Genomic DNA, 26,013 nt, shown 5'->3' on the forward strand with positions numbered 1-26,013 from the left:
TCACCATACCACTGTCCAATGCACTTCAATTATTATTTTATTCAGATGTTAAGTCTGACATCACATGTCACCATTTCCAGGTCCAAATTGTGAAAAATCATGATCCGAACCTTTATCTTCACACTGAGGCCTGGACCTGGAAAAAGTATTCGTATACATCATGACTTAACAAGCATATTTTATTTATTAATACATTTATTTCAAACCAAGTAAAGATGTACACTTAAAATATCTTTCAAATAAAATGTAAAATAAAGAAAATCAATATAAATATTCATAAATAATATAAAAATGTGTGGACGCTCTCAGTATACCATACTATATATACAGTATATATTATACAGTGTGTGGAATGACATGAAGAAACAGAGCAAACTGAGACAGACTAAATCCAGAAGAACTGTGGCAACATTTCCAAGATGCTTCAAGAAACCTACTAGCAAAGCCACAGTAGTTAAAACTTTTAGGCACTTGTGCTGTAAAAAAAAAAAAAAAAAACGCTGTAAAATGAGGATGCTGTCAAAAATAATGTCATAAATAGATTTTCTTTATCAATTAACTTCTATTAAATAAATTAAATCAACATATGGTGGACTATATATCCTCTGCGTTTAAAGCCGCTTTTGCCCTAGGTGCACTTGCGCAAGTTTTTCAGGTAGCTTTGCAGGTAGATCTCTTGAAGCATTGACGGAAAAGTGGACAGGCAGTAATGCACTCAATTCAGATGCCATTACAGAAGTGCAAGCCAAAATGCACAGACTTGCCGAAATACACAGAGACAAACAAGGGGGGTAAAACAAGGGTAAACATTGGCAGTGATTTTGAGGAATTTGATGGAATATTTGGTTTTCAATTGACATGAAAAACTTGCAGAATTTCGTGTAAACAGGTAGGCCTATGCTAAATGAAAATTGAAAAGTATTCCTAATATGTTAGACCTTTTATTAAAACTAACCCGTTTTTATGTGTTGATACATGCCTTCACTTTTATAAACCCATATTCAGTCGTGACACACAAAGACTTGTGAAGGTTCTATGAAAATATGCTTTATTTTTGTAGTTTGCCTAGTTGTCCAGAAACCGAATACCCCAAATTATGACAATTTATCTTAATTTAGGGTATTTTTTCTTCTCCTATCTATCTATCTATCTATCTATCTATCTATCTATCTATCTATCTATCTATCTATCTATCTATCTATCTATCTATCTATCTATCTATCTATCTATCTATCTATCTATCTATCTATCTATCTATCTATCTATCCTACATTTTCCTGAATGGAGCGATGAAAACAGAATCAAAGCTTCTTTTATTTCAGATAAGTAATAATGAACGAAGGGATGAAAAAGGGTGTCTAAGAGATGAAATAGGTGAATGAAGGCAACATTACCGATGACCACCACAGGGTGGCAGCACACACAAGGCTGTAGTTATTCGCATGTTCACAGAAGCTTTTGAAGTTGCTCGTGGATGTCATGTAACAACATTGTGATGGGTGCACATATAACCATAAAAGTGCAGATCCCGACACACGAAAGCCCCGACGAGAGAACCAAGGAAATTTGTCCGGGGCGGGCGCGCAACTTATCCAGACCTCATGAAGAGATGACATCCCACCGGAGAGACGCGCGCCACCTGAACTGCACGGTTTATTTTGTTGAATGAGAAAAGTTTCATGAAGATATACAATGTTTATGAATGGGAGTTCTCTGAACAGCTCTGCACTAGACCCTAGCGAGCAAGCACTTCACCGGCCGCCCTGGGTCACTACTACTCTCGGGTGTTTCCTCATATTCACTATAGTGGTGGATATTTTAGGAAACCTGCTGGTGATTTTCTCCGTCTACAGAAACAAGAAACTTCGGAACGCAGGTGAGTTGTGCGCGCGAGCCTGCACGGGTTTGACACGTGTGTCACATTTATTTCACATTAACTGCTAAAATGTTGCGCTGAAAGCGTGAAGACAAGGAAAAAACCAAACAACGCTGACAGGCAGAATCAGAAAGGAGAGCGCGCAAGCATCTCTGATACACGCGCACGTTTGTATTTCCCTGAAATGGCATCGCAGGTGTTGTCGAAATCTGTACACCAGTGTTTCCCCTTAACGCTAAATATACTGCAGAATTAGTTACAAATTGCATTTTAAATTTAAAATGTGCGCGTGTTTTACGCACGATTATTTGCAAAAGTACCACAATGAACATGAATATCAGCGCTCACAACTAGAAAATAAAACTTGTTTAGCAAATAAAACGTTGATTTGGTTGATTCTACACTGTACATTCCAGTTACAATGTAATTATAAATACAAGGTAATAGTACCAATTAACGACATGTACTTAACATCTAATTTTTGTAAACACAGCTTGTTAATAACAGGACTTTTAAATGTAATATGGACAAGGGACATTATGTTTGTGGATGAATTTTGCTATTAAACTTACATCACTCCTGTTTTCAAATGAACTTGTGAGATGCCATTAGTAAGATAAGTCATAATGTAAAATGTGAACTCTGATGTCTATTGTAACAAAAGATGTGTAGGCCACTATTATAAACAATATGATGATTTCAGTGATAATCTTACACATTTTGCTCAATCTCCATCACACCTTTCAGATCATGTCTGACAAAGGTTATTATTTTGTTTTCAAAACCATTTTCCTGTAACAGCAACAGCAGTAGTATTTATTCAAAACTTCTACAGTATTTATTTTGTTAAGGCACCAAAGTTGCAGGCGGTTAACCCCCCCCCCCCCCCCCCCCCCAAAAAAAAAAAAAACCTGAGCTGGTCAGTGAAATGCTGCAGGTTTGAACCCCACATAAGGCAATCCAAGGGCCATCATCATTGAACCCTTCAGCAAGCGACCTAACCCTAATCTGGTTGCTCCAGTCCAGTGATTCTCCCTGTGTTAATTTTTATTTTGTTTTTGATATATATATATATATATATATATTTACCATTCAGAATCAGTAACTGCATTACAGATTTGGGTCTGTTTAGTATTTATGATGCTTTTAATTCCATGCTTTTACACATTAGAAATAACTGTTAAAGGGATCGTAAACATATTTGTCTCCCTGGAAAATATTCAGTGCCTAAAGAGTTAAATGAATTATTTTGGGGACTCCATATCTGTGTACCTGTCAGCAGCTGTGCTTTGGGTCTTCCCTCTCTTTTGCGGTTTCATCTTGTGAGATTGTCTAGGCACATATCCGAGCTTTAAACTCTGATCTGAACACAGAGCTGTTTGTTCTATTAGGAAAATTGACGTGCTGTGCCAGATTTATGGCAGTTTATTTTGGCATTCATCTGTCCACATCAGTATGATGTGCCATGGGATTGTGTTTCTTGTCCTGTCAATCACAGAGTGAGAAAATAACACACGAACAGGAAACCTGTCCAAAATCTGAATATTAGCAGATAAGTACTGGAAAACATGACTCATATAGACTCCTTAGAAAAACAGAGTCAATTTAATTAAGCTTTGACCCACATTGTGGATCTTGACATTTTTCCAAGGTGCTCATTAAATGTGTGTTGGGAGCGCGGACATTTGGGACGTAGGAAAGTTTATGGAGCGTTCACGCACTCTCCACTGTCCCGTGTGTCTTTGCGCTGACCGCTCTTGCCGCATGTGCGTCTCTAGTTCGCCAAGGGAACACGTGATTCTTGCTTTCATTCATTCAGAATGACAGTTTTAATCCTCTACTTGATTTTAATCCACAACAATCAAATGAATCAAATATACACGTGCTTACGCAATGCAGTGCATATACAGATAAAATGACACTGATAAACCCTTGTGCCACATTGTTTCACAGCAAATGCGCACATTTGTTGTTGCACTTATTTACTTCTTGAGTTATTTTGGGATAATGTGTTGCCAATCTGGAAGCTATTTATTAGTTCACTGTAAATAAGTTACTGTTTGAGAAGCCATCCACATATGCTGTTTTACAAGAATCCAGTGATGAAACTGGATTAGTAGTGATAACCTACACATTTTAAGAGGTCAATAAATCAAATGAAACTGATATGATAATTTATCATGCAATATCATGTATCTGAATTTGTACTTTTTGTCAGGTGGGTTGGAAGAGTGTTATTGACTGATGATAGAAAGCCCTTGAGACAGACAGTGGAAGACCGGATAATTGCTCATCTGGAGAAAAGAGACTGTCAGAGAGATTGCAAACTTTTTCATTAGGGAAAATGTAAGAACAGGTAAGAGAGACCATGATAAGATTAAAGAAACACCCTGACAAAAACATAAGTTATTGTTGAATGGATGCTAGAAAATGTCTGTAATCCATATTAGTCATTTATGATCAAGTTATTTAATTAGTAAGGCCAATTCATCAAACATTAATTAAAATAAAAAGTGTTCATTTAAAAAAAAATATGAATCATTACATTATAAAGATGTAGTGGCCTTATTTGGAACACCGGTATCTTATATACGCCCTCTTTGACTTTTCAATTTGTAATGAAAGCAATTTAATTTAGTCAATTTATGACAAAACACAACATGAGAGTTTAGAAGAGAGATTGATGTTATTCCTTTTCAATACCATATTGATTGGTTGGTTGATTTATTGATTGTTTGATTCATTGATTGTCAATACCCTACATGTTTAAGCAAATCTCATGTCTAAAGACACTAAAAATGTCACATTAGCTCCCTACTTGACTTTTTTTTGTTTAATTGATAAATCTGACCACACATTTATAAATGCAGGCGCTGTTTTTATTTAGTGTGGATTGTCTCACTTAAAGGTGCTTCTTGTATGTTGGAGTCACACCTGGTTTTTGTCCTGCAGCCCAGAGGCAAATGGAGCAGGACAAAACAGGGACAGCATTTTACAGTGGACTCCCTTGGCCACTCTGCACCTGCTGGGCTGGCTTGACATCTGAAGAAATGCACAAAACAGACACACACACACACACACACACACACACACACACACACACACACACACACACACACACACACACACACACACACAACAATGAACAATGAACAATTACCTCAGAGACAGCTGAGGCTTCCAATCACAAAGTCCCTCCTTGAAATTCAGAATGATCGAAGCAGCCACCCCATTTCTGGACATATGGCTGTCCTCTAGTGCCAGATGAATGAGTGACAGGGTGTGCTGGGGGAGGAGTGCTGTCCCGCGGCCTATGTGATTGCAGTGCTCACCCATAATCTGGGACTTCTCTCTCTCGAGTCATTGTACGTGTAGTGGGCGACCAGAGCCTTGTTTTTAGGTCAGAAGAGGATGTGTGTGGTGTGTGTGTAGTTGCGGAGAGCTCTTACTGTATGCAACCCACGGGCTTTAGCACACAGCTCAGGTTTACACTAGAGTGGTATTTGTACAATTGGTGCTGCTGTTCACAAGCAAACCTTTACTTCTGTTGAGTGAAGAGAGTTGTGTGGAGTGAAGGTGGTGTGGTAGTTGGATGAAGGTGCTCTTGAACGTTTTTTACAACCACAATTGTCAATGTTTTTAATGCAATGAAAGCAAAGAAATCATATTGTTTATTTATTTATTTGTCATATACATAATATAAATGGGGTTGAGTTAGTAAGCTTTTTTAATGTTTTTGAAAAAGTCTCTTATGCTCATCAATGCTGCATTAATTTGATAAAAATGCAGTAAAACAGCAATATTATGAAATATTAATTTAATATCGTTAATTTAAAATTCTAATTTAGCTGAATTTTGAGCAGCCATTACTCCAGTCTTCAGTGTCACATGTTTTTTCATAAATGATTGTAATATGCTGATTTATGTTAAATTTATTTTTGCATATTTGTCACACTTGAATGATTCAGATCAAACAAATTTTTAATATTAAACAAAGATAACCTGAGTAAATACAAAATTCAGTTTTGGGATACTTATTTCATTTATTAAGGGGAAAAAGCTGTCCAAACCTGCCTGGCACTATGTGGAAAAAGTAATTGCCCCCTAAATCTAATAACTGGTTGTGCTACCCTTTGCAGCAACAACTGCAATCAAGTGTTTGCGATAACTGGCAATGAGTCTTTCACATTGATGTGGAGGAATTTTGGCCCACTCTTCTTTGCAGAATTGTTTTAAATCAGCCACATTTGAGGGTTTTCAAGCATGAAATGAATGTTTAAGGTCATGCCACAGCATCTCAATCTGATTTAAGTCCGGAATTTGATTTGGCCACTCTAAAACCTTGATTTTTTTTTTTTTGAGCCATTAAGAGGTGGACTTACTGATGTGTTTGGGATCATTGTCCTGCTGCATAACCCAAGTGTGCTTGAGGTTGAGGACACAAACTGATGGCCGGACATTCTCCTTCAGTATTTTCTGATAGAGTGCAGAATTCATGGTTCCATCAATTATGGCAAGTCATCCAGGTCCTGAAGCTGCAAAGCAGCCTCAGACCATTGCACTACCACCACCATGTTTGACTGTTAATATGATCATCTTTTTTTTAATAAAATGCTGTGTTGGTTTTACGCCAGATGTAACAGGACACACACCTTCCAAAAAGTTTAACTTTTGTCTCATCAGTCCAAGGAAGTCTTGGGGATAATCAAGATATTTTTGGGCAAATGTGATACAAGCCTTTGTGTTCTTTTTGGTCAGCAGTGGCTTTTGCCTTGGAACTCTCCCATGGATGCCGTTTTTGCCCAGTCTCTTTCTTATTGTTGAATCATGAACACCGACCTTAATTGAGGCAAGTGAGGCCTGCAGTTCTTTAGATCTTGTTCTGGGTTCTTTTATGACCTCCTGGATGAGTCGTCATTGCGCTCTTGGAGTAATTTTGGTAGGCCTGCCACTCCTGGGAAGGTTCACCACTGTTCCAAATTTTCTCCATTTGTGTAGAAATACATGATACATGTCAACTATTTTGTTTCTCATCTGTTCTTGAATTTCTTTAGATTGTGGCATGATGTGTTGCTCTTTAAGCATGCTTCACTTTGTCAGACAGGTTATATTTATGTGATTTTTATTATTTCAACAGGTCTGGCGGTAATCAGGCTTGGGTGTGGCTAGTGAAATTTAACTCAGCTTTCTAAAATAATGTGGTTAATCACAGCGACTTAAGACTGGTTTTGTGGTCCAGGGTCGCAATTTTTCTTGAAACCCTCCCAAACAATGTAGGTGCTGTTTGACCATTTTCTTTTAAGGTTTTCTGACCCCGAGACTATTTTCTGCAATTCTCCAGCTGTGGTCCTTGGAGAGTCTTTAGCCACTCAAACTCTCCTTCTCACCGTGTATTAGAACGATATAGACACATGTCCTCTTCCAGGTAGGCAGTTTCGTAACATTTTATGTTGATTGGAAATTCTGAAGTGATGAATTTGTAGCATGTTGTTAATCTTAAACCTCATTAGGCTTTTTTACAGAAACACTAAATGACCCAAGCATCACCACCAAAAATGTCTCAAGTATCACCACCAGCAGTTCTCTAAATAATTTGTTTTGTTTAATATGGAAAAATTTGTTCATGTATTGTAGTAACAGCATTTTGGTTTTTCTAATAAGGTTATATTATAAGAGATATTTGATTGACTGATGCTTCATAGAGATTCAGTTGTTATTCTTTCAAATTATATCCTATATGAATACATCTTCTTAAAAAGCCATTTAAAACTGTGTTGTATAGTAAAGTGATGCGAGAAATGGGGCTGATGAGTTTTAAAATGTGTCCCCCCACACTTTTGAAGTAATTTTTACACTCTCTGTTAAAAAAGTAAAAAATATTATGAATAAATTACTAAAATTAAGTAAATCTGACACAATGAGTGTTACTTTAACAAAACATAACTGGTATGGTGCCAGTAGTGATTTTCAATGTATTGAGCTTGTGTGTGTATTTGATAACTGAATTGTATTGTAAATTTACGATGACTGGTTTACTAGATGTGCCGTATTAGCTTAATTTCTGCTTGAGTTGTTGACGGTGTTCTCCCATTCACCATTAAGCCTGATATAATTTGTTTGTCACAGATTACTCTGTTTGTGTTGGCTGACAGTTTTCCCGTCTGTTTTCTGCTCTTTGCTGGTTTGTGGCTCGGGTTTATACACACAACACATTGTTTCATTCACATTGCTGTTGCTATTCATTACTGGGGTTGTTTATATTATTGTATCATTTTGGTGCGTGGGTGGGGGCAGATGAAGGCTGTGTACTGTAAGTGAATTGTGGGAAGTATTTGCTGTCTCTAATAAGTTTAGCCAAGGAATTAGTCCAGAGGATCACAGTGATATCCTTTTCGAAGACATTCCAAAGTCCTTAAGGACTTTCCTTTACTAATTCATTACTTGCCCAAACCCTTAGACGTGGTGTTTATAGTTCTCTGTGGATTGAAATGGATTTGCTGTGGTGGGTCACCACTGGTCGTGAGCTGCTGTGCTGAGTTTAAGGGAAAGAATTAAAGATCCCAACAGCAGCCTACTTCCATTTCATTTTGACTTTAAGCCCTGTCCAGCGGAGATTTGAGATTTGAGAGAGGTTTTTACACTCAACATGGAAGGAAGCACACTGGAGATTCTTGCTTTGTTACTATATGTGTTTGTACTGAAACATAACTACGAAGGACAGTGGTTACCAAAAGTTTTAGATTAATACATTTAATAATACTTTAATAGTCAACTTCACACAAAGTAAACATTTTCCAGATAATAATCTTAATAATTTGCTTTTAAAAATTGTCAATATATGCAACATATTGTAAAAAAATTAGCTGCCTTATTTATTTTAGGAAGTGGGGCCCTTGCAAAGGGATCACCATTCTTGGATGTCCTTGACATTAAAAAGTTTGAAAAACCCTGATCTAATGCAGTGCCATTTATACATTGTAACTGGGCTGAATTGTTTAAAACACCCTAGTATGTTCTTTTAATTTTGAAGGTTACTGTATCTACAATCTGCTAGTTGTCATAAAAATCCACATTTAATATCATGGTTGAGATATCTAGGAATCGGAACTGATGTGTTTCCATTAGGCAATAAGCTGAACAAGGTAACTGTCCCATCTTGACTCTTTAAGCTTTTACCAGCATATAGTGTGTTTCAAAGGAGAGCTAAAGTAAGAGTGCACTCTACTGTAAGAAACATCCTCTCATTTCATGCCCCCATGAGTCTGATCCCTCTGCACATTTTAGGTAAAAACTTTTCAGTTCTTCCCTCATGTGTTTCCCACTAACCATATCTATGGACTAGATTTAATGGACTAGAGTTGTGTGGATTACTTCTGGATTATTGCGGTGCTTTTAGCTGTTTGTACTCTCATTTTGATGGCACCCATTCACCGCAGAGGTGATGTAATGCTGAATTTCTCCAAATCTGTTCTGATGAAGAAACAAAATCATCGATATCTTGGATAGCCTGGGGGCCAGTACATTTTCAGCAAATTTAAATTTTTGGGTGAACTATTCCTTTAAGCATTCAGTCTTTTGAAAATATTTAAAATTAAATATTTGTGAAGTCTTTGTAAATATGAAGTCATTAGATCTCGCTTTACTACCTGCTGCACTGTTGTTGTCTTTTACATGTGGTTATCCTCAGCATGTACACATTTGCTAATTAACAGCATGAGGAACAGCACAGTAGGAATCATAATAACATCCATGTGCTGAAACCTCATCATATAACTTCTGGGTAACACCTTAGTTTAGGGACCAATTCTCACTGTTAACTAGCTGCTTATTATTAATATATTGGCTGTTTATTAGTGCTTATATAGAACATATTCTGCATGACCATATTCTACATCCCCAATACCCAATACGTAAACTTACTAAATAAGTAGCAAATTAGGAGTTTATTGAGGCAAAATTCATAGTTAATGGTTTGTTAATAGTGAGAGGCCCTTTCCAGTTTGGAGAGGGTTATATAGGGCATTCAATCTGTCAATGTCCCCTGTCTTTCTGTTCTAACCATTGTTAGCGATAATAAGCTTGACAGAACAGAAGCACACATCACCAACTTCCTGAAATTTACCAGCCTGTCACATCCTGCTGTGCTCAAGTGTCTGTATTTGTATACACGGCTGCATCTGTAACCCCCTGTAGAGCTCAGGTGTTCTGTCCCTCACATGCAGATGAGTATATATACACAACACACACACACACACACACACACACACACACACACACACACACACACACAGAGTGTGTGGAGCAGCACTTCCAATAAAGATCACAAATCGTACTAAATCACATCTCCAAATAGACACTAGAACAGTATACTCTAAATACCAAAGCACGTGCTAGAGAACATTAGTTTTAAAAGTCATATTACGTTATTGTGTTACTCTTAACTATGTAATAATTTCTGGTACATTGTTGCTTTTTATGTAAAGTAATGCATTACTTTTTCATTACTTTTCTTCTAGACAGTTAACTTAGGTGCTCTCTCTCATCTAGAAATGTAGCATTAAGTGATTTTTGTTGTTGTTATTGTGAATTGATCGACTGATTATCAATCAACAGAATATTTTTGTGTCCAAATGTTGTTTTTGCATAGTCATTAGACATTATTCTAGAGTCATTAGACATTATATTAGACCATTAGCAATAAAAGTATAATATGCATTGTAAATAGTTCACTAATAATAAATATGGTGTAAGGGAAACAATTAATTCAAGTCAATTTAGCTCAAAGGGAATCATTTATGATTTTATAGGGAATTTGGACAGAATCACTGTTTTACGGCTGATCACTGAGTTGGTCAGTGATTTACTGAACAAGCCGTACAACATCAACTCCGCACTGGATATTAAAATCCAATATATAGTGAAAACACTATTTAATAGCACAGTAACAAGATCGGCAGTTTAGGACATTAACTTGTAAGCACAAAATACAAGATACTTCTCTTTTCAATATAAATAAGACTTTATTGGATAAATCTAAGACATGTAAAATAATCTAACACATGAACACAAGCATTCACACATTCACAGGAAAAGAGAAAGTGAGGAAAGAATGAATTTAAGAGAATGAAAATGTGAAATCCCAAGTTTATAGCAATATGTGCAATTGCATAGACCTGAACAACCATCAGTCACTTAATTAACCCTCGCAGTGAGTTTTCAGTGAGGCTAAAATTTATATTAAATGCACCAGCTGCATTTGATATGCACGTAAAAAGCAATGACAAAAAGCATGACTAAAAAGCAGTGGCAAAAAGCCAAACAAGGCAAAAAGCATAGTTTGATGGTGTCCTGAGTTTTTAAACTGGGCTGTTGGACACATCCCAAAATGGTGTGTTGACCAATTAGATATTATCTTAGCTCGGGGTGTTGCTCTGTTTCTCCTCCCAATACATAAATCAACATGTTATCTTATCAGTCACATGGTACAAATTTTCCCGCTCTTGCAGAGTATAATTTTGGACATGATTTCTTTAACAAGAATATGATACATTTGACAAAGAATTGATTGGAAGAAACGTTTCAAGCTAGAATTTTCACACTCATACATACCAAACATGAATATAAACCCTTAAGCTATTCAATAGTTATAAAAAAAACATACACAATGAGTGATTAGAACATGATAGTCAAATGTGTGGCTTACATACATAATATGGAGTTATGTATAGAAATTATTAGTTGCTCATAAGTCCTTTTAAGATGATTTTGGTGCATCTACATATGCATGGAAAGGCAGTTTTGGTGCCATTCCATTAAGTGAGAATGTGTTCTGTGAAGACCAAAAAGGTTAAAAGAACTCATAATAAATTTCAGTCTGGTTCTTGTCCTGGGTGGGGGAACACACCCAACGAAGTCTCTTCTAATGATTTCCCTCATATGATGGTTATGATGTGCTGTGTCTTTTGACCATCAATCTTGGTTACTTGCCCCAAAAATCTCCTTCCTGAATTGGGATTATCACTAAGTGTTCTTTTGTGTTAATGTTGTAAGCTGTTCTGTGAAAGAGATGTTGGTTAGGATCTGATTTATGGACATCCTGTTGTCTTGGGTCTCTTTATGGAATTTCGGCTCCTCGTTTCGATGTTCTGATCGAAACTTAAATGGTCTGATTCGCTTTGATATCTTACCAGAAAAGATTCCAATTACTAACAAAGAGCAGTTTCTGTTCTTTACACCATGACAATAACCATTCGTTTAAAGCAAACACGTTCCGTCTCTCGGAAGGGAGCGAAGTGGTTCCAGGTGGAGATCTCGAAGCCCGGAGGCGGCGGAGGGGGAGAGGTCGTCGCCCGGGGCCTGGCTCGCGTGTTCCCCTGCTGGTGCACCCAGGGTCTGTGGCGTCCCGGCGCCGGAGTGAAGGACATCTGGGAAGATCGCGTCCTGGGTGCACAGGGTCTGTGCAGAGAAACACACGGAGTAGAGGTGGTGGGAGTGTTAGCAGCGTGCTGTATACTTACCCCGGACTTGTGAGCGTCAGCCCGGGATGTTTCCAGCGTGTCTCTCCACTCTCTCAGCTGGGCCTGCTTCTCCACCAGGTCGCGGATCTGCTTCTCCACGGCCTCCAGCTCCAGCTGCACCGAATGCAGCTTGAATGTGTCCTCACCTGCACTCAAAGGTAGACACAAATCCTCCATTTAAGCAAGTAACAGTGGAACAATGGTAATGTGTGTGAATAGAGTATTAGCAATCTAAGCGAGATTAGCGGCAGCCACGCTGCCGATGCTAACGGGCTATAAGCTAATAGCAGACTCGAGAAATCAAAATAAAACTAGTGATAACAAGGCACTCTGATTGGTTTTGTTTTAGAATGCTATAGGGGATATATTCACACATTGTAGTAACGGAAATCATAGTGTATAAAATTGTTTTTAAGATCAATTTGATGGAGCTCAAACTCAAAACACGCAGTCACACACACGGGCCATTCTTCATTTCATATGTATTGTTACCGTGAAATAAAATGACTCATATCATGATATAAGATTTTGGTCATATCACCCACCCCTAATATATATATATAACATATAATATATGTACACACACACACACACACACACACACAATATCTCTCAAACTGGTTATTGGTCTACCTCTGTTTGTACAACTGTTTGTTTCCTTAACATAGAATGTCTGCAACAACTATGCCACATAATCTGAAGTGTATAAGATGCTTTCTTGATTTATAATGAGAACAATCCAGTTGTATTGTGTTTTGCTGGCTTGTAGAGTGTAGGTTTAGGTGGAGTTTAAATGTAAAATAAAATGTTATATTAATTTGTCAAATATAAATTAATGGTTAAGTTTGGAATCAGTGTTTTTTGAAAGAAGTCTCCTATTCTCACCAAGGCTGCATTTATTTGATCAAAAATACATTAAAAACAGTAATAGTAAAAAAAAAAGTATAATTTAAAACTCTTTCTATTTTAATATATTTTAAAAAGCAATTTATTCCGGTGATTGTAAATCAGAATTTTTTTAGCAGTCATTACTTCAGTCTTCAGTGTCACCCTTCAGAAATCTTTCTGATATTCTGGTTTGGTGCTCAAGAAACATTTTTACTGTTTTTGATTAAATAAATGCAGCCTTGGTAAGCACAGAGACTTCTTTCAAAATAATTACAAAATCATTATAAATCCAAACTTCCAAATTAAAATAATGTGTTGTGGTATAAAATCAGGATGTTATGCGCTGCTACAACTGAAAACTGAAAAACAATAGTAGCAATCTCAAATTTCTACTTCACAAAAGATGTTTTCTGAAATCTCATTTGTAAGCCAAACATGTTTACCTTTACCACTTTCAAGGATTAAATAAGCATGTCAGCTTGGAAAGTTAATTAAATAACTCCAGAGTCAGGTTCTCTGACCCATACAATATTTTAATGGTCTGCTCCACATCACTAAGATCAGTGTGATCATTTTTCCTGCTGTTATTAATGCTGTTTTCAAGCTATTTGCAGCTTGCTGCGATTAAGCTTTGAACTTCCTTACTGTTAGATGTGATATAGATGAATGAATCATACCGTATTTCTAGTGTGAGTGGAGCTAATGGAGCAGTGTGTGTGAGTCTGTGAGAGAGCAGGTGTGTTTCTGCTAATGGATAGGGGGTAGTGTGTTGAGAATTGTGTGCATACGTGTATACATGTGTGTAGAGCTGAAGTAGTGTGATGACTGAACGGAGTTCTGTGTGCTTGCGTGTGTACTAGCCACTAGAGGTGAGCGACGGTGACCCGAAAGGCACTGAACTCACTCATGCCTGCAGTGGGCATCGCAAAACATGTTCTTTAAAAGGCACAACACGGGTAACACATAGCCCGATGTGTTCGTGCAGAGACGCTTCTCTGATGCACACTTGTTTACTTGTCCTCAGGACCCCTCTCTCAGTCATTTGGGTTGCATCCCCCCCCCCTCTTCCAGCTGTGCCTATCCGCCTCTTTCTGTGTTTTTACCTCTTTATGACCCCCTTCTCCCTCCCATTCGTTCTCTCACTCAGACATATTTGGTTGGCGTGTGCTCATTCTTTGTGACATCTTTGTCTGTGTGTATCACTCTCAGTCTGTGCCCCCCTGCTGCTGGAGGAAGTTAATGTGTACACACATACACTTGTACCTGAAGTGGAGCTCTGCCAATAGTGTTTTCCATCAACACATTCTCATAAGCATGTATGGAGAGTTTGAATTTAATTCAGATAATATTCAGGACTTACTGTGCATGATTTAGCAGTACATGTTGTTCAAAAGAAAAAAGCATGTTTGTTTTTATCAAAATGTAATGAATTTAATAGCATTCTCTATCTCTTCTTTTCTGCTTAAAGGGATCCTAAATGGTAGTTCAACAAACTGTCATTATTCTTTCAACCTTATGTCATTCCATACAACTTTTTTTTCTGCAGCACTTTAAGAAGATAATTTAATTAATATTTGGGATAACTTTCATTACTTTATGAAATGGAAGTAGTGACGATTCAGTGATGTTCGCCCTAATTTACTGTTAAAACTGTTCAAATATTGGTTGGTTTTCAGCACAGCCAATTAAAACACAGGGAAAATGATCAGAGTTACATTTACTTTTTTTCAGACTTATACATTAAAGTGAGCTTCCACAATGTGCTTCCATTGCATCAAACTCTCCCCATTGGTTGGAAATTTTGCACAAGGGTGAAAGACTTCCAAACACAGATTTTATATCAGTTCATTTGTCATGTAAATTTCTCCATGTAGACCAACTGAAAGCTGCTTGTGACTTTTGTGTGCCTTTAGCGCTACTATCTATTGATATGGATCAAACATGATTGTCTACAAAAAATGAATTCCCTTACCTGTCCAAGAAAAAAGAAGCAACTTGGGCACCACAACTCTTTTTTTTCAGAGTTGTGGATTTTCTCAGTCAAATCTTTCCATGTTGCGCGATGCTGTACCAATGTTTTTATTGTTTTTTGTCTTTGTCTTTGTGTTTTCTGGCTTCAGAAGTTTTTTCCGCCTTACGGTTACTGATTCTCCTATTGTCTCCACTGCAAAACCATGACAATAAGTTTGTTCCATTGTGTCTTTTTCAATGCTAAGCTGCTAAAGTGACTTTAGAGTTAGCAGCCAATGAGCATGAGGATTTTCATTGATGTTTAGTAAAACACTGCAGGGCACATCATTTCAACATGGCAAAATACACTGGTGGACTTAACTACTATGTACTTAGATTTAAATTAATCAGTTAATGCATTGCACTTATTGTGTACATACATGTCTTTACATTGTACTTATATATAAAAAAATAATAATACCCGCATGCAATTACATACTTAATTTCTGTAATTACAAAATTGTTATGAGTGCAGTCTTCATCTCATAAGAGTAAGTGCCATTCAGACCACATGAAAACACAATTTATTTCCTAATGTGTTAAACTTACAATGAGCAAACTACTGAATGCACCCTTATTTAAAGCGTATGTTTTTATCTGTAGTATTTATTTCTGGTAGGGATTTCAGAAGTCAAAAATGTAATGACACCAGTCTTTCTACAGAATCCTCAGTACTGAGTACCATCTCAGCACGGTGCCCACACACTGCCTGAATGTTCACATTAGATTAGATTAGATTAGAATAGATTAAATTGTATTGTCACTATGCAGAGTAAAATTACAGAGCCAATGAAATGCAGTTAGCATCTAACCAGAAGTGCAAATAACAAAGTATATAAATAATATAAAAAATGTGTATATACATTATAAAGTGAGGTATGTAAGTAGCATATGTTTATATATGGGAATGTGCAAAATATCAGAAATGTGCAAAATAACAGAGGAAACAATAAGAACATTGTGAGTGAGGAGTGCAGACAGGTTATTGAACAGTGCAGTTTTTTTTTTTTAACCATTAGGTGGTCCATCTTGGATGTAGTGTTCAGCACCTGAAATTGCAGTTCAGTAGGCTGACAGCTGAGGGAAATAAACTGTTCCTGAGTCTGCTGGTGCGACAGCGAAGACTCCTATAACATCTCCCTGATGGGAGAGGAGTGAACAGTCTGTGACTGGGGTGAGAGGAGTCTTTGATGATACTTCTCACTCTCCTTAGTAGGGATGCAACGATTATAGATTTTGCTGGTACGATTATTGTCTGATGAATAATCACGGTTTTACGGTTATGACGATTATTATGCATTAATTCATTTCCTAACATTTAATAATGTATAAAATCACATGAACACTCTTTAGATGTTAAAGTGTTATTTATTACTGGCTTTTGAAACAGAAATAACACCGTAACCAACAATACAGCACAAAATAATAATAAACAAACAACAAACAAAAGTCCATCTCTCCCATTAGAATAAAAAAAGGTGACCACTGCTCTGTAAACATCCATGACAGTATTTCTCTTTTGAAAATAAGAAATGGAAATAGATCACAAAAGTATTTAATGTTTTCAGTTTGTACATTCTTTACATTTCTTTTGTACCTGGGGTAGAGAATTTGGAAACATGGTGAAAAAAAAATCTTGTTGGTTTTTACTTATGAATAATACTACAACAGGAATAGTAAATAAATTGAATGAAGTATTATTAATATACAACTAATATTAACTTTATTTATCCCACAGGGGAAACTGTTACTAATGATGGAAATAAAGTGAAATATTATTGTAATCAACTGTCATCCATACGTATTCATTTTAATAATCTTTATAATAATTCATATGATTTTACATGTAGCCTGAGAAAATCATGTCTATTGTTTTGGTTTGTGAGATCGGGGATTCATTCAGGAGGACACAAACTTCTTGAGAACGCTGCCCGTGACTTTTATTAATTAAATAAATGAAATAGCCTACTGGAGAGACACAGGCTGTTTCTCAATATGCGTTCTTCAGCGATCTTGCGTATTTGTGTTCTCGTTCTACGTCATCATTAACCGCCGAAGTTCAGTTCCAATTCTCAAGAACGCAAGTATAGAGGATGCATGAAAGTGCCCGGATATGTTCTTGAAATTGAGGATGCATCGAGTGCAGACTTGAGAGAATCGAGCCGTTAGAAATCCCAGAAGACGTTGTGGGCGGCCGGTATACGGAAGCCTGTAAGCTTTAAACTCGCTCTCGCAAATACTTGACGGCTCTTGAAGTTGAAAGTAAACATTTGTCGTTTTGTTTTGGTTAATTTTAATAAAGTTATAAGACCCGGAGAAAGTCTGTATTTTTATTGGCATATTAAAATGAATCTTAACAATAAAACATATAACGCTGTAAAATAAAACACAATGCAATTAAGTAATATATAGTAATATATAGTAATATATAATAGTATGCAATGTTTTAATAAATTATGACATTTTGTAATATTGTTCATTGGCCGCTGCTTATGCTGAGACTATGCGGTCAGTTAAGCAAGAACGCAGTAAGTTACATCTCAGTTCTCATAAGTGTGCGTTCTGTTCTCGCGTCCTTCCGAGTTCGTTCTTCCAAGGAAGCTTGGCAAGACCGGTCTCCACGAGAACGCAAGTCCGTTCTTTGCGTTCTTGGAATTGAGAAACAGCCTTCACACAGGCAACTGTCACTTCTCTCTCCTTCTCTCGAATAATTAAAGTAGCTAAATATAATTAATTAATTCAAATAAATGTGATCTTACCGCACTATTTAATCTCTTTCTGATCTGAAGCGGGCAGAATGCTGAGCTAACGAGCCGTAGCTTCGCGTCAGGTGGTTCTTGCCTTCATGTCGTGCATTAAAATCATTCAATGTACAGCTAGCCGTGCATTATCCCTTATGTATTCGCTCTTTAGCATTAGTTTTTTTACGGCAATATTTAAATGACTTCTTGGTGTACCCAAAATGGTCCCACACTTTCGACAGGCATTTCTCTGGTGGAAATAAAGCTTCGCTGTTTAGTCCCTCTGTCACTAATCTAATGCGTGTAGTAGCCTTCGTGTCTCTGATAAGCACGTAATTTTAAGCTGGTGCACCACTAGTGTGACTTTGTTTTCATTTTGGACAAGCTGCAACAGTTCAGCTCTGCAACAGAAACACTCGGTTTTGTGGAACCTTTACGATTAATTAACCGTGACGTTTTAAAGCGCGGTTAATCGCGGAACCGGTTAATCGCTGCATCCCTACTCCTTAGGTAGCGTTTGTGGTAAATGTCTTTGATGGAGGGTAGCACGACACCAGTGGTGTATTGGGCAGATTTCAACACCCGCTGGAGGGCTTTCTTGTCCGAAACAGTGCAGTTGCCATACCACACTGTGATGCAGTTTGTGAGAATGCTTTCATAAGTGCAACGGTAAAAGTTCAGCAGGATGTGGGGGGACAGGTGAGCTTCCCTTAGTTTCCTAAGGAAGTAAAGGCACTGTCGTGCCTTTTTGATCAGTATGGAGGTATTGAGGGTCCAGGAGAGATCCTCAGAAAGATGGACATCAAGGAACTTGGTCGCCACACGCTCCACTTCGGCCCCATCAATGTAGATGGGAGTGTGTGTGTGGTCCTTCTTAGTCCGTCGGTGGTCTACAATCAGCTCTTTGGTCTTCTGGGTGTTGAGTGCAAGGTTGTTGTTGGCACACCACGTTGCTAGATGCTGGACCTCATCCCTGTAGGCTGTCTCATCATTGCTGCTGATCAGGCATACCACCGTGGTGTCATCTGCAAACTTGATCATGGAGTTAGAGCCATGTACAGGTATGCAGTCGTGGGTGAAAAGGGAGTAGAGGATTGGGCTCAGCACACAGCTGAGCGAGGACGGAGGAGGTGTGGGTACTGATCCTAACAGACTGTGGTCTGTTGGTGAGAATGTACATTTGTGCACATGATCTGTGAAGAGCACTCATACCTCACGTAATTTGATGGCATGTTAATATCATAAAAACTAATTGGTCAAAAGCCCATCTTAGTGAGCTATTAAGGTACATTTTACAGTGTCATTACAGTTATTTATTGGATAAGTGCATATTGCATATTGGGTAAGTGCATCCGAACACAGTAAATATCCGCATGTCTGCACGTGAATATCAGTTTGGCTCTCTCATTCATCCCACCCACTCTGTGAACAGACTGTGTTGAGAATTTATCCATTTATCCATCTCTTCTGGTCTCAGGACCTCGCACGGAGAGCACATGCTGTACAGCACCAGCGTTCATGCACACAGTCAGGTTTGCAGCTAACTCTGGTCTGACAGTGAGAGAGAGAGAATGAAAGGAAGAGAAAGGGATGATAAAGCTTCAAAGAACTAAAGGACAATAGCTATTTTACCATAATGTTTGAAGTCAGATTTTGAAGTCAAGTGTTCTTGTTATTTTGTTTCTCTGTCATTTCGGAAACAATTGCGTATGTGAAAAAAAGGGACGCAGTGAAAGAGGAGGCTTATTTTACACAGGCTGTATAATGGAAGTGGCCCTAAATTAAAGTTAGAAATAGGTCATATAATTCTGTAGCTGATGCATTACCTGTGAATCTCAAAGGGCGTGCAGGGATGTTGTCGTCTGCATTTTTCTTCTCCTGCTCATTTTCCTCTCTTCTCCTTCACTGGTATCTTGACTATGAGGTACTATGGCTTTTTAATGGTTTCTGTCATAGGTTAGAGATACATTACTGAAGTCATTAACAAAGAAAACACAATACTAAGAGACCCCCAGAGTTCTCTTGTTCTCTTGTTCTCTTGACCTACATACCCCTCATCACCGGCCTATCCTCGGACATCATCCATTTCCCTTCATGTTTATCGTAAAGATTCAGTATTGCTCAATATGGAATTTTTTTTTGTACAAGCCAGACACATAATTTGCTTTCATGTATTTTTCCTTGCACATTTTTCTTACATCAGAATGATTTAACTAATTAACAGATTAATCTAACACAATTTTCTAAAGGCATGAGACAGAAAGTCTTTTGAAAATGTATTTCTTGCAAGAAAAGGTCAACAGTCATAGCAGTCATTCAAGTTGGCTGCAGAGGAAAACAATCTGACTCAACATTTATACATTCATAAAGTCAGGATGCTTCTATCTTATCCAATCATAATGCACAGTCAACATATGTGTTCATTTAAAGTATTTAACTATTCCCCCCTAAATGAATTTCTAAGGATTTTATGCCAATTATTTTCTAAGATAGATAAATAAAGAGAGAGAGGGAGACAGAAGATTAATTAAATGGAGGGAGGGTGACTGAAAGAGATGAAGAAAGCAATAGTAAAGCAGAGAAATGTGTTATAACAATAACACTCCGATGTTCTTAAACACTGTTAAAAAAGCATCATCTTAATCAGCATAATCTGAATAACTATAGACCCATATCTAAATTATCTTTCATCTCAAAAGTTTTGGAAAAAGTTGTTTATTCCCAGATTTCATCTTACTTGAGTGCTTTTAATATATTTGATAGATTTCAGTCTGGGTTTAGAGAATTTCATAGTACTGAATCTGCCCTGTTGAAGGTTACTAATGATATTTTACTTTCCCTTGACTTGCTGTATCTTAATCATGCTTGATTTAAGTGCAGCATTTGATACAATAGATCATGACATCCTTCTTCAAAGACTTGATCAAGTAGCTGGTCTTCAGGGACCTGTATTGAACTGGTTTGCTTCCTACCTTAAGGACATATATTTTTCTGTGAATTTGGGGAACTGTTTCTCATCTCGGGCTGAAATTTCCTACGGTGTTCCACAGGGATCTATTCTGGTCCTCTCCTTTTCTCCTTATATATGCTTCCACTCGGTTATATTTTTCAGAAACATAAATGATCATATCATCTCTATGCCGATGACACTCAACTTTATTTTCCTGATAAAAACAATAACTGTTCTATGTCTTCTCTGTTTGCATGTCTTCAGGACATTAAATGCTGGATGGACTTGAATTTTTTAGTTAAATAATGATAAAACTGAAATAATGTTTCTTGGTCCAACAGCTGTGTCCTCTAGCATTGTCAAGCAGCTTGGCCCTCTGTCATCAAATGTACGTGATCGTGTTAGAAACCTTGGCGTTGTCTTTGATCCTGAGTTGTCTTTTGATAAACAGATTAGTACTGTTGTGAAAAGCAGTTTCTTTCAATTAAGATCAATTGCTAGAATCAAGAAGATGCTTTCCATGAAGGACCTTCAAACTGTAATTTATGTGTTTATAACATCAAGGTTTGATTACTGTAACTCACTTTATTTGGGTCTGCCTAAATCATCCCTGAACCGATTGCAATTGGTGCAGAATGCGGAAGATTATTGACTGGCACCAGAAAACGTGAGCACATTACCCCGATTCTCGCCTCTCTACAATGGCTCCCGGTTCAGTTTCGTGTTGATTTTAAGATTTTGCTTTTTGTTTTTAAAGCTTTACATGGTTATGCTCCCCAGTATATCTGTAATCTCCTCATTCCACCTCTAGATCTCTTCGATCCTCTAGTCGTGGGGAAGTCGTGGCCTAATGGTTAGAGAGTCGGACTCGTAATCGAAAGGTTGCGGGTTCGAGTCCCCGGCTGGCAGGGATTGTAGGTGGGGGGAGTGAATGTACAGCGCTCTCTCCACCCTCAATACCACGACTGAGGTGCCCTTGAGCAAGGCACCGAACCCCCAATTGCTCCCCGGGCGCCACAGCATGGCTGCCCACTGCTCCGGGTGTGTGTTCACGGTGTGTGTGTGTGCATTTGTTCACTACTCACTGCTGTGTGTGTGCACTTGGATGGGTTAAACGCAGAGCACCAATTTCGAGTATGGGTCACCATACTTGACAATACGTCACGACTCAATTTCTTCTCTCAGTTCCTCGTTCACATTTTAAAACGAAAGGTAAACGGGCTTTTGGGTGGCAGCACGTAGGCTCTGGAATAGTCTTCCCCTTCCCCTTCCCTTCCCCTTCTATTTCTTTGTTTAAATCTGCTTTGAAAACCCATTTATATTCTGTATGTTTTAATTCTGTTTGAGGTTGTGAAATTTTATTTGTCCCTTTGTTTGTCTTGATTGGGTATGTTTTTACTTTGTTTTATATTTGTTGTACAGCACTTTGGTTGCAACTCCTGTTGTTTTTAAATGTGCTTTATAAATAAATAAACTAAACTAAACTAACACAAGCTTATCTTATCTCGGGCCCTGTTCTCTTGCATTCTACAGAAGCATTGCTCTAAATTGTGTGTTATTGTGTGTTATCTCCTTCCCAAAACACACAAAATACATAATTGCATGTGTTTGTGTAGTTATGTGTTTGCATCTGCTTGTCCATCTACATGTGTGCAAGAGAGGCAGAGATAAGGAGGCACCAGGGAAATAAATGTATGAAAGAGAGATAAAATGTGAGAGAGTATGACAGAAACCGTGATATTTCCTTAATGCAATCATGTGTTTTGAGCCTTGTAATGTGTTTGAGAGACAAAGCTGCAGAAATGTGCTCTAGTATAATAAAGTAAATCACTGCCAGACTTCCATTACTGACTGTCTGTCTGTGTCTGTCCATCCGTCCGTCCGTCTGTCCATCCAAATCTGTCTGTCTGTCCATCTACAGTATCTATCTTTCTGTCCAATCATTTATAGCCTGATTTGGACGGTAAATGTTTCTCACGGGGGACATTAAGGTATTTTCATGTAGGTGATTTTATTGCCATCCAGAAGAATATCAGTGTTTTTCTCCCACCACCCATGTACAAAACCGTGCCGAATTACCTATAGTCCAGGTGATATGTGCAAAATTTGAGGTGATATGTTCACTTTTTCATAAAAGCATGAAATTTGGTACACTTGTATAGTTTGCGGCCCTAAACATTTTCAGAAATGGAGCCATCGCAAAAACACCTCATGGTTGCCATGGCGACCATTTTACTTTCTGCCATAACCAAATTATGTAGTTTTTGTCATATCTCCTGAACCAAATATGATAACACAGAAAAGGTAATGTCTACCCATATGTTTTGATGGTCAAGGATTACAATGGTACCACATACAACAACATCAACTTTTCAGGTGAAGAGTTAATGGTGCAATCAGCAATGTAAGAAGGAGTATCTGAGCATCACAGTATCACAGCATTTACAAAAGTCCATATTATGGCTTTTTTTTTCTTTCTTTGATAATTAACTAATATTCTATTCAATAGTACAATAAAAGAATGTTTTAAATAATTATTTATTAATTCTTTACATTTAGTGCTTTTCTGAGTACTCAAAGCCCTTTACATGGAAGGGGGAATCTCAATCTCAACTGTGCAGCATCCACCTGCGCCAGAACGCCCACCACACACCAGCTAAATAATGTTTTATTCAATAGTACAATAAACGATTGTTTTCAAGAATACAATAATTTATTTCAGAGATATAAACAAATATAATCTCAAGTTAGTGTATTTTTCCTTACCTCTCAGGTAGAGTAAGGTAGGCGGTAGTATGTTTCTAATACATTCTTGTTCTCTCTCAACAATGCTCTAACATAACACGCATACTACCCCTTCTAACCTAAAAAATTGCCCTGTGTATCATCATCTTTACTGTATTTATGCTGAGCAGTCTTTTGGGTGGCTCACCAATGTAATAGATTTCTCTAATATAAATAATTAAGAATGCGTGACCAACATTTTTTGGGGAGAATACTTTTTTGAAGATTGTAGTGTAGCAGTTCTTCAATAGCGATGTTAGCATGTCTTCCTTCAAACAATCTTAACCCTTGTATGAATCCTAGCTTCTCCCAAAGTTCTGGCTGTGGGATATAACTATACCTGAAGACAAAAGGGCTAGAAACAATACTGTTAGGACCTTCCCGCTGGAGATCCTGCAATCTACAAGACGGTCTTGAGGAATGCTGTTCCTTTGTTATTCTAATGGAATGGACCATTTGGTTCACACCTTTATAGACACAGTTATATTATTTCTTTCACAGAATGACCACCTGAACTTTAACCAATCTGGTTTCAGCAGCGGCCATTCAAAAGCTGATTCCAAATCATCAGTTCTTATTCTGCTGGATCCATCTGCCACTTTTGATACTGTGAATCATCAGATTATCCTGTCTGCCATCACCGGATCTGCACTCCACTGGTTTGAATATTATCTCACAGGTAGGTCTTTCAGGGTTTCCTGGGGAGGAGAGCTATCCAAAGAACATCAACTGGCCACATGGTTTCCTTGGGGATCAGTTCTTCACCATATACACTACATCACTGGGACCCATTATACAAGCACATGGTTTCTCCTACAAAATTCTACCATTGATGACACACAGCTCTATCCTTCATTTCAACCAGACAATCCAATAGTAGCTGCATGGATCTCAGGCTGCCTGACAAACATCTCGGCATAGATGAAAGAACATCACCTGCAGCTCAGCCTGGCAAAGAAGCAAAGCTTCTCGTTTTCCCTGCCACTCCGACTCTACAGCATGATTTCATCATCCTGCTAGGTTCATCAAAAATTATTCTTTGGTGACCAACTGACCTTCAAGGACCATTTTGTAAAGACAGCTCGATCATGCATGTTTGCATTGCACAACATCAGGAGGATCAGCCCCTTCCAAACAGAGCATGCAGCACAACTTCTTGCCCAGGCCCTTGTCATTTCTAGGTTGGACTATTGCAATGCTCTTCTAGCTGGACTTCCATCATGCGCAAACAAACTTCGACAAATGTTTCAGAATGCAGTGGCATGACTGGTCTCCCATGAACCCAAAAGGGCCCACTTCACACCTCTCTTTATCTCCCTGCACTGGCTACCGGGTGTGGCTCTCATCAAGTTCAAGACATTGATGTTTGCGTATAGAATAGCCACAGGTTCAGGACCCTCCTACTTCTTCCTCACTCTTACGAATCTACATCCCCTCCATAAGCCTGAGATCTGTAAGTAAGCGATGCCTTGTGGTAACATCACAGAGAGGCATTTTTGTTCACCTTTCCTTTTTGGTGAAATGATCATCCAACACCTGCAGTAATTAACAGAACACCCGACACGTTATCTGACAGCAACACTAATTTAATCCTATACCCGACCCATTTGACATAAAAACTGCAAAGCGAACCACACCTGCATTAAATCTCCTACATGAGGTAGAAAAAAATAATTTATTAAAACTTTTTTTTAAATTGTGAAGAGATTAAATACAGAAAGCAAGCAAAGAGCACCCCCTTTAATATAATCACTAGCTGTCAATCAGTGGCAGCGTGATTGGCTACATTGCTCAGCGTGTACTGGACCAAAATAGTCTTGGTTATTTGACCCGCAACCTGCCCATGCTTGTCACTGTCCAGCCTGCACCCACACCACACCCTACACATAAATATTATTCCACCGGTTTCATCAAATATTAGCGGTTCACCTGCGTGTACCCACCCGCATTCAGGACTCTGGCTTCCCCCTTGTGGACAACATAATAGACAACTCTGGTTCCAGAAAGTGATTGTAAATTAAATTTACATGAAATTTGTTTGAAATTTCATTCTGCATCTTCTGAGATTTCATTGTAATCCTTCTCAAAGTCACTAAATTAACCATTAACTGTTCACCTGATTGCGTTGCCGTCTGCGTGTGATGTTAGATTGTTGTTGAGAGAGAACAAGAATGTATTGGAAATACATTTACCTGAGATGATTTATATATATATATATATATATATTGTATATATCTGAAATATATG

General features: G+C 37.9%; 1 protein-coding gene across 1 annotated transcript in view; it reads left to right on the forward strand.

The window, feature by feature from the left end:
- The first annotated feature begins 1,489 nt into the window (after positions 1-1,489).
- Positions 1,490-26,013, forward strand: part of LOC306872554 (melatonin receptor type 1A-A-like) — a 64,120-nt gene continuing 39,596 nt past the window's right edge. The window contains exon 1 of the mRNA XM_079421161.1: positions 1,490-1,876. Coding sequence (XP_079277287.1) covers positions 1,693-1,876 — 184 coding nt within the window. The 5' untranslated portion in view covers positions 1,490-1,692. The remainder of the gene's footprint in view (positions 1,877-26,013) is intronic.

This window comes from Barbus barbus, assembly GCF_936440315.1.
Source record: "Barbus barbus genome assembly, chromosome: 7".
In the NCBI taxonomy this organism is placed as follows: domain Eukaryota; kingdom Metazoa; phylum Chordata; class Actinopteri; order Cypriniformes; family Cyprinidae; genus Barbus; species Barbus barbus.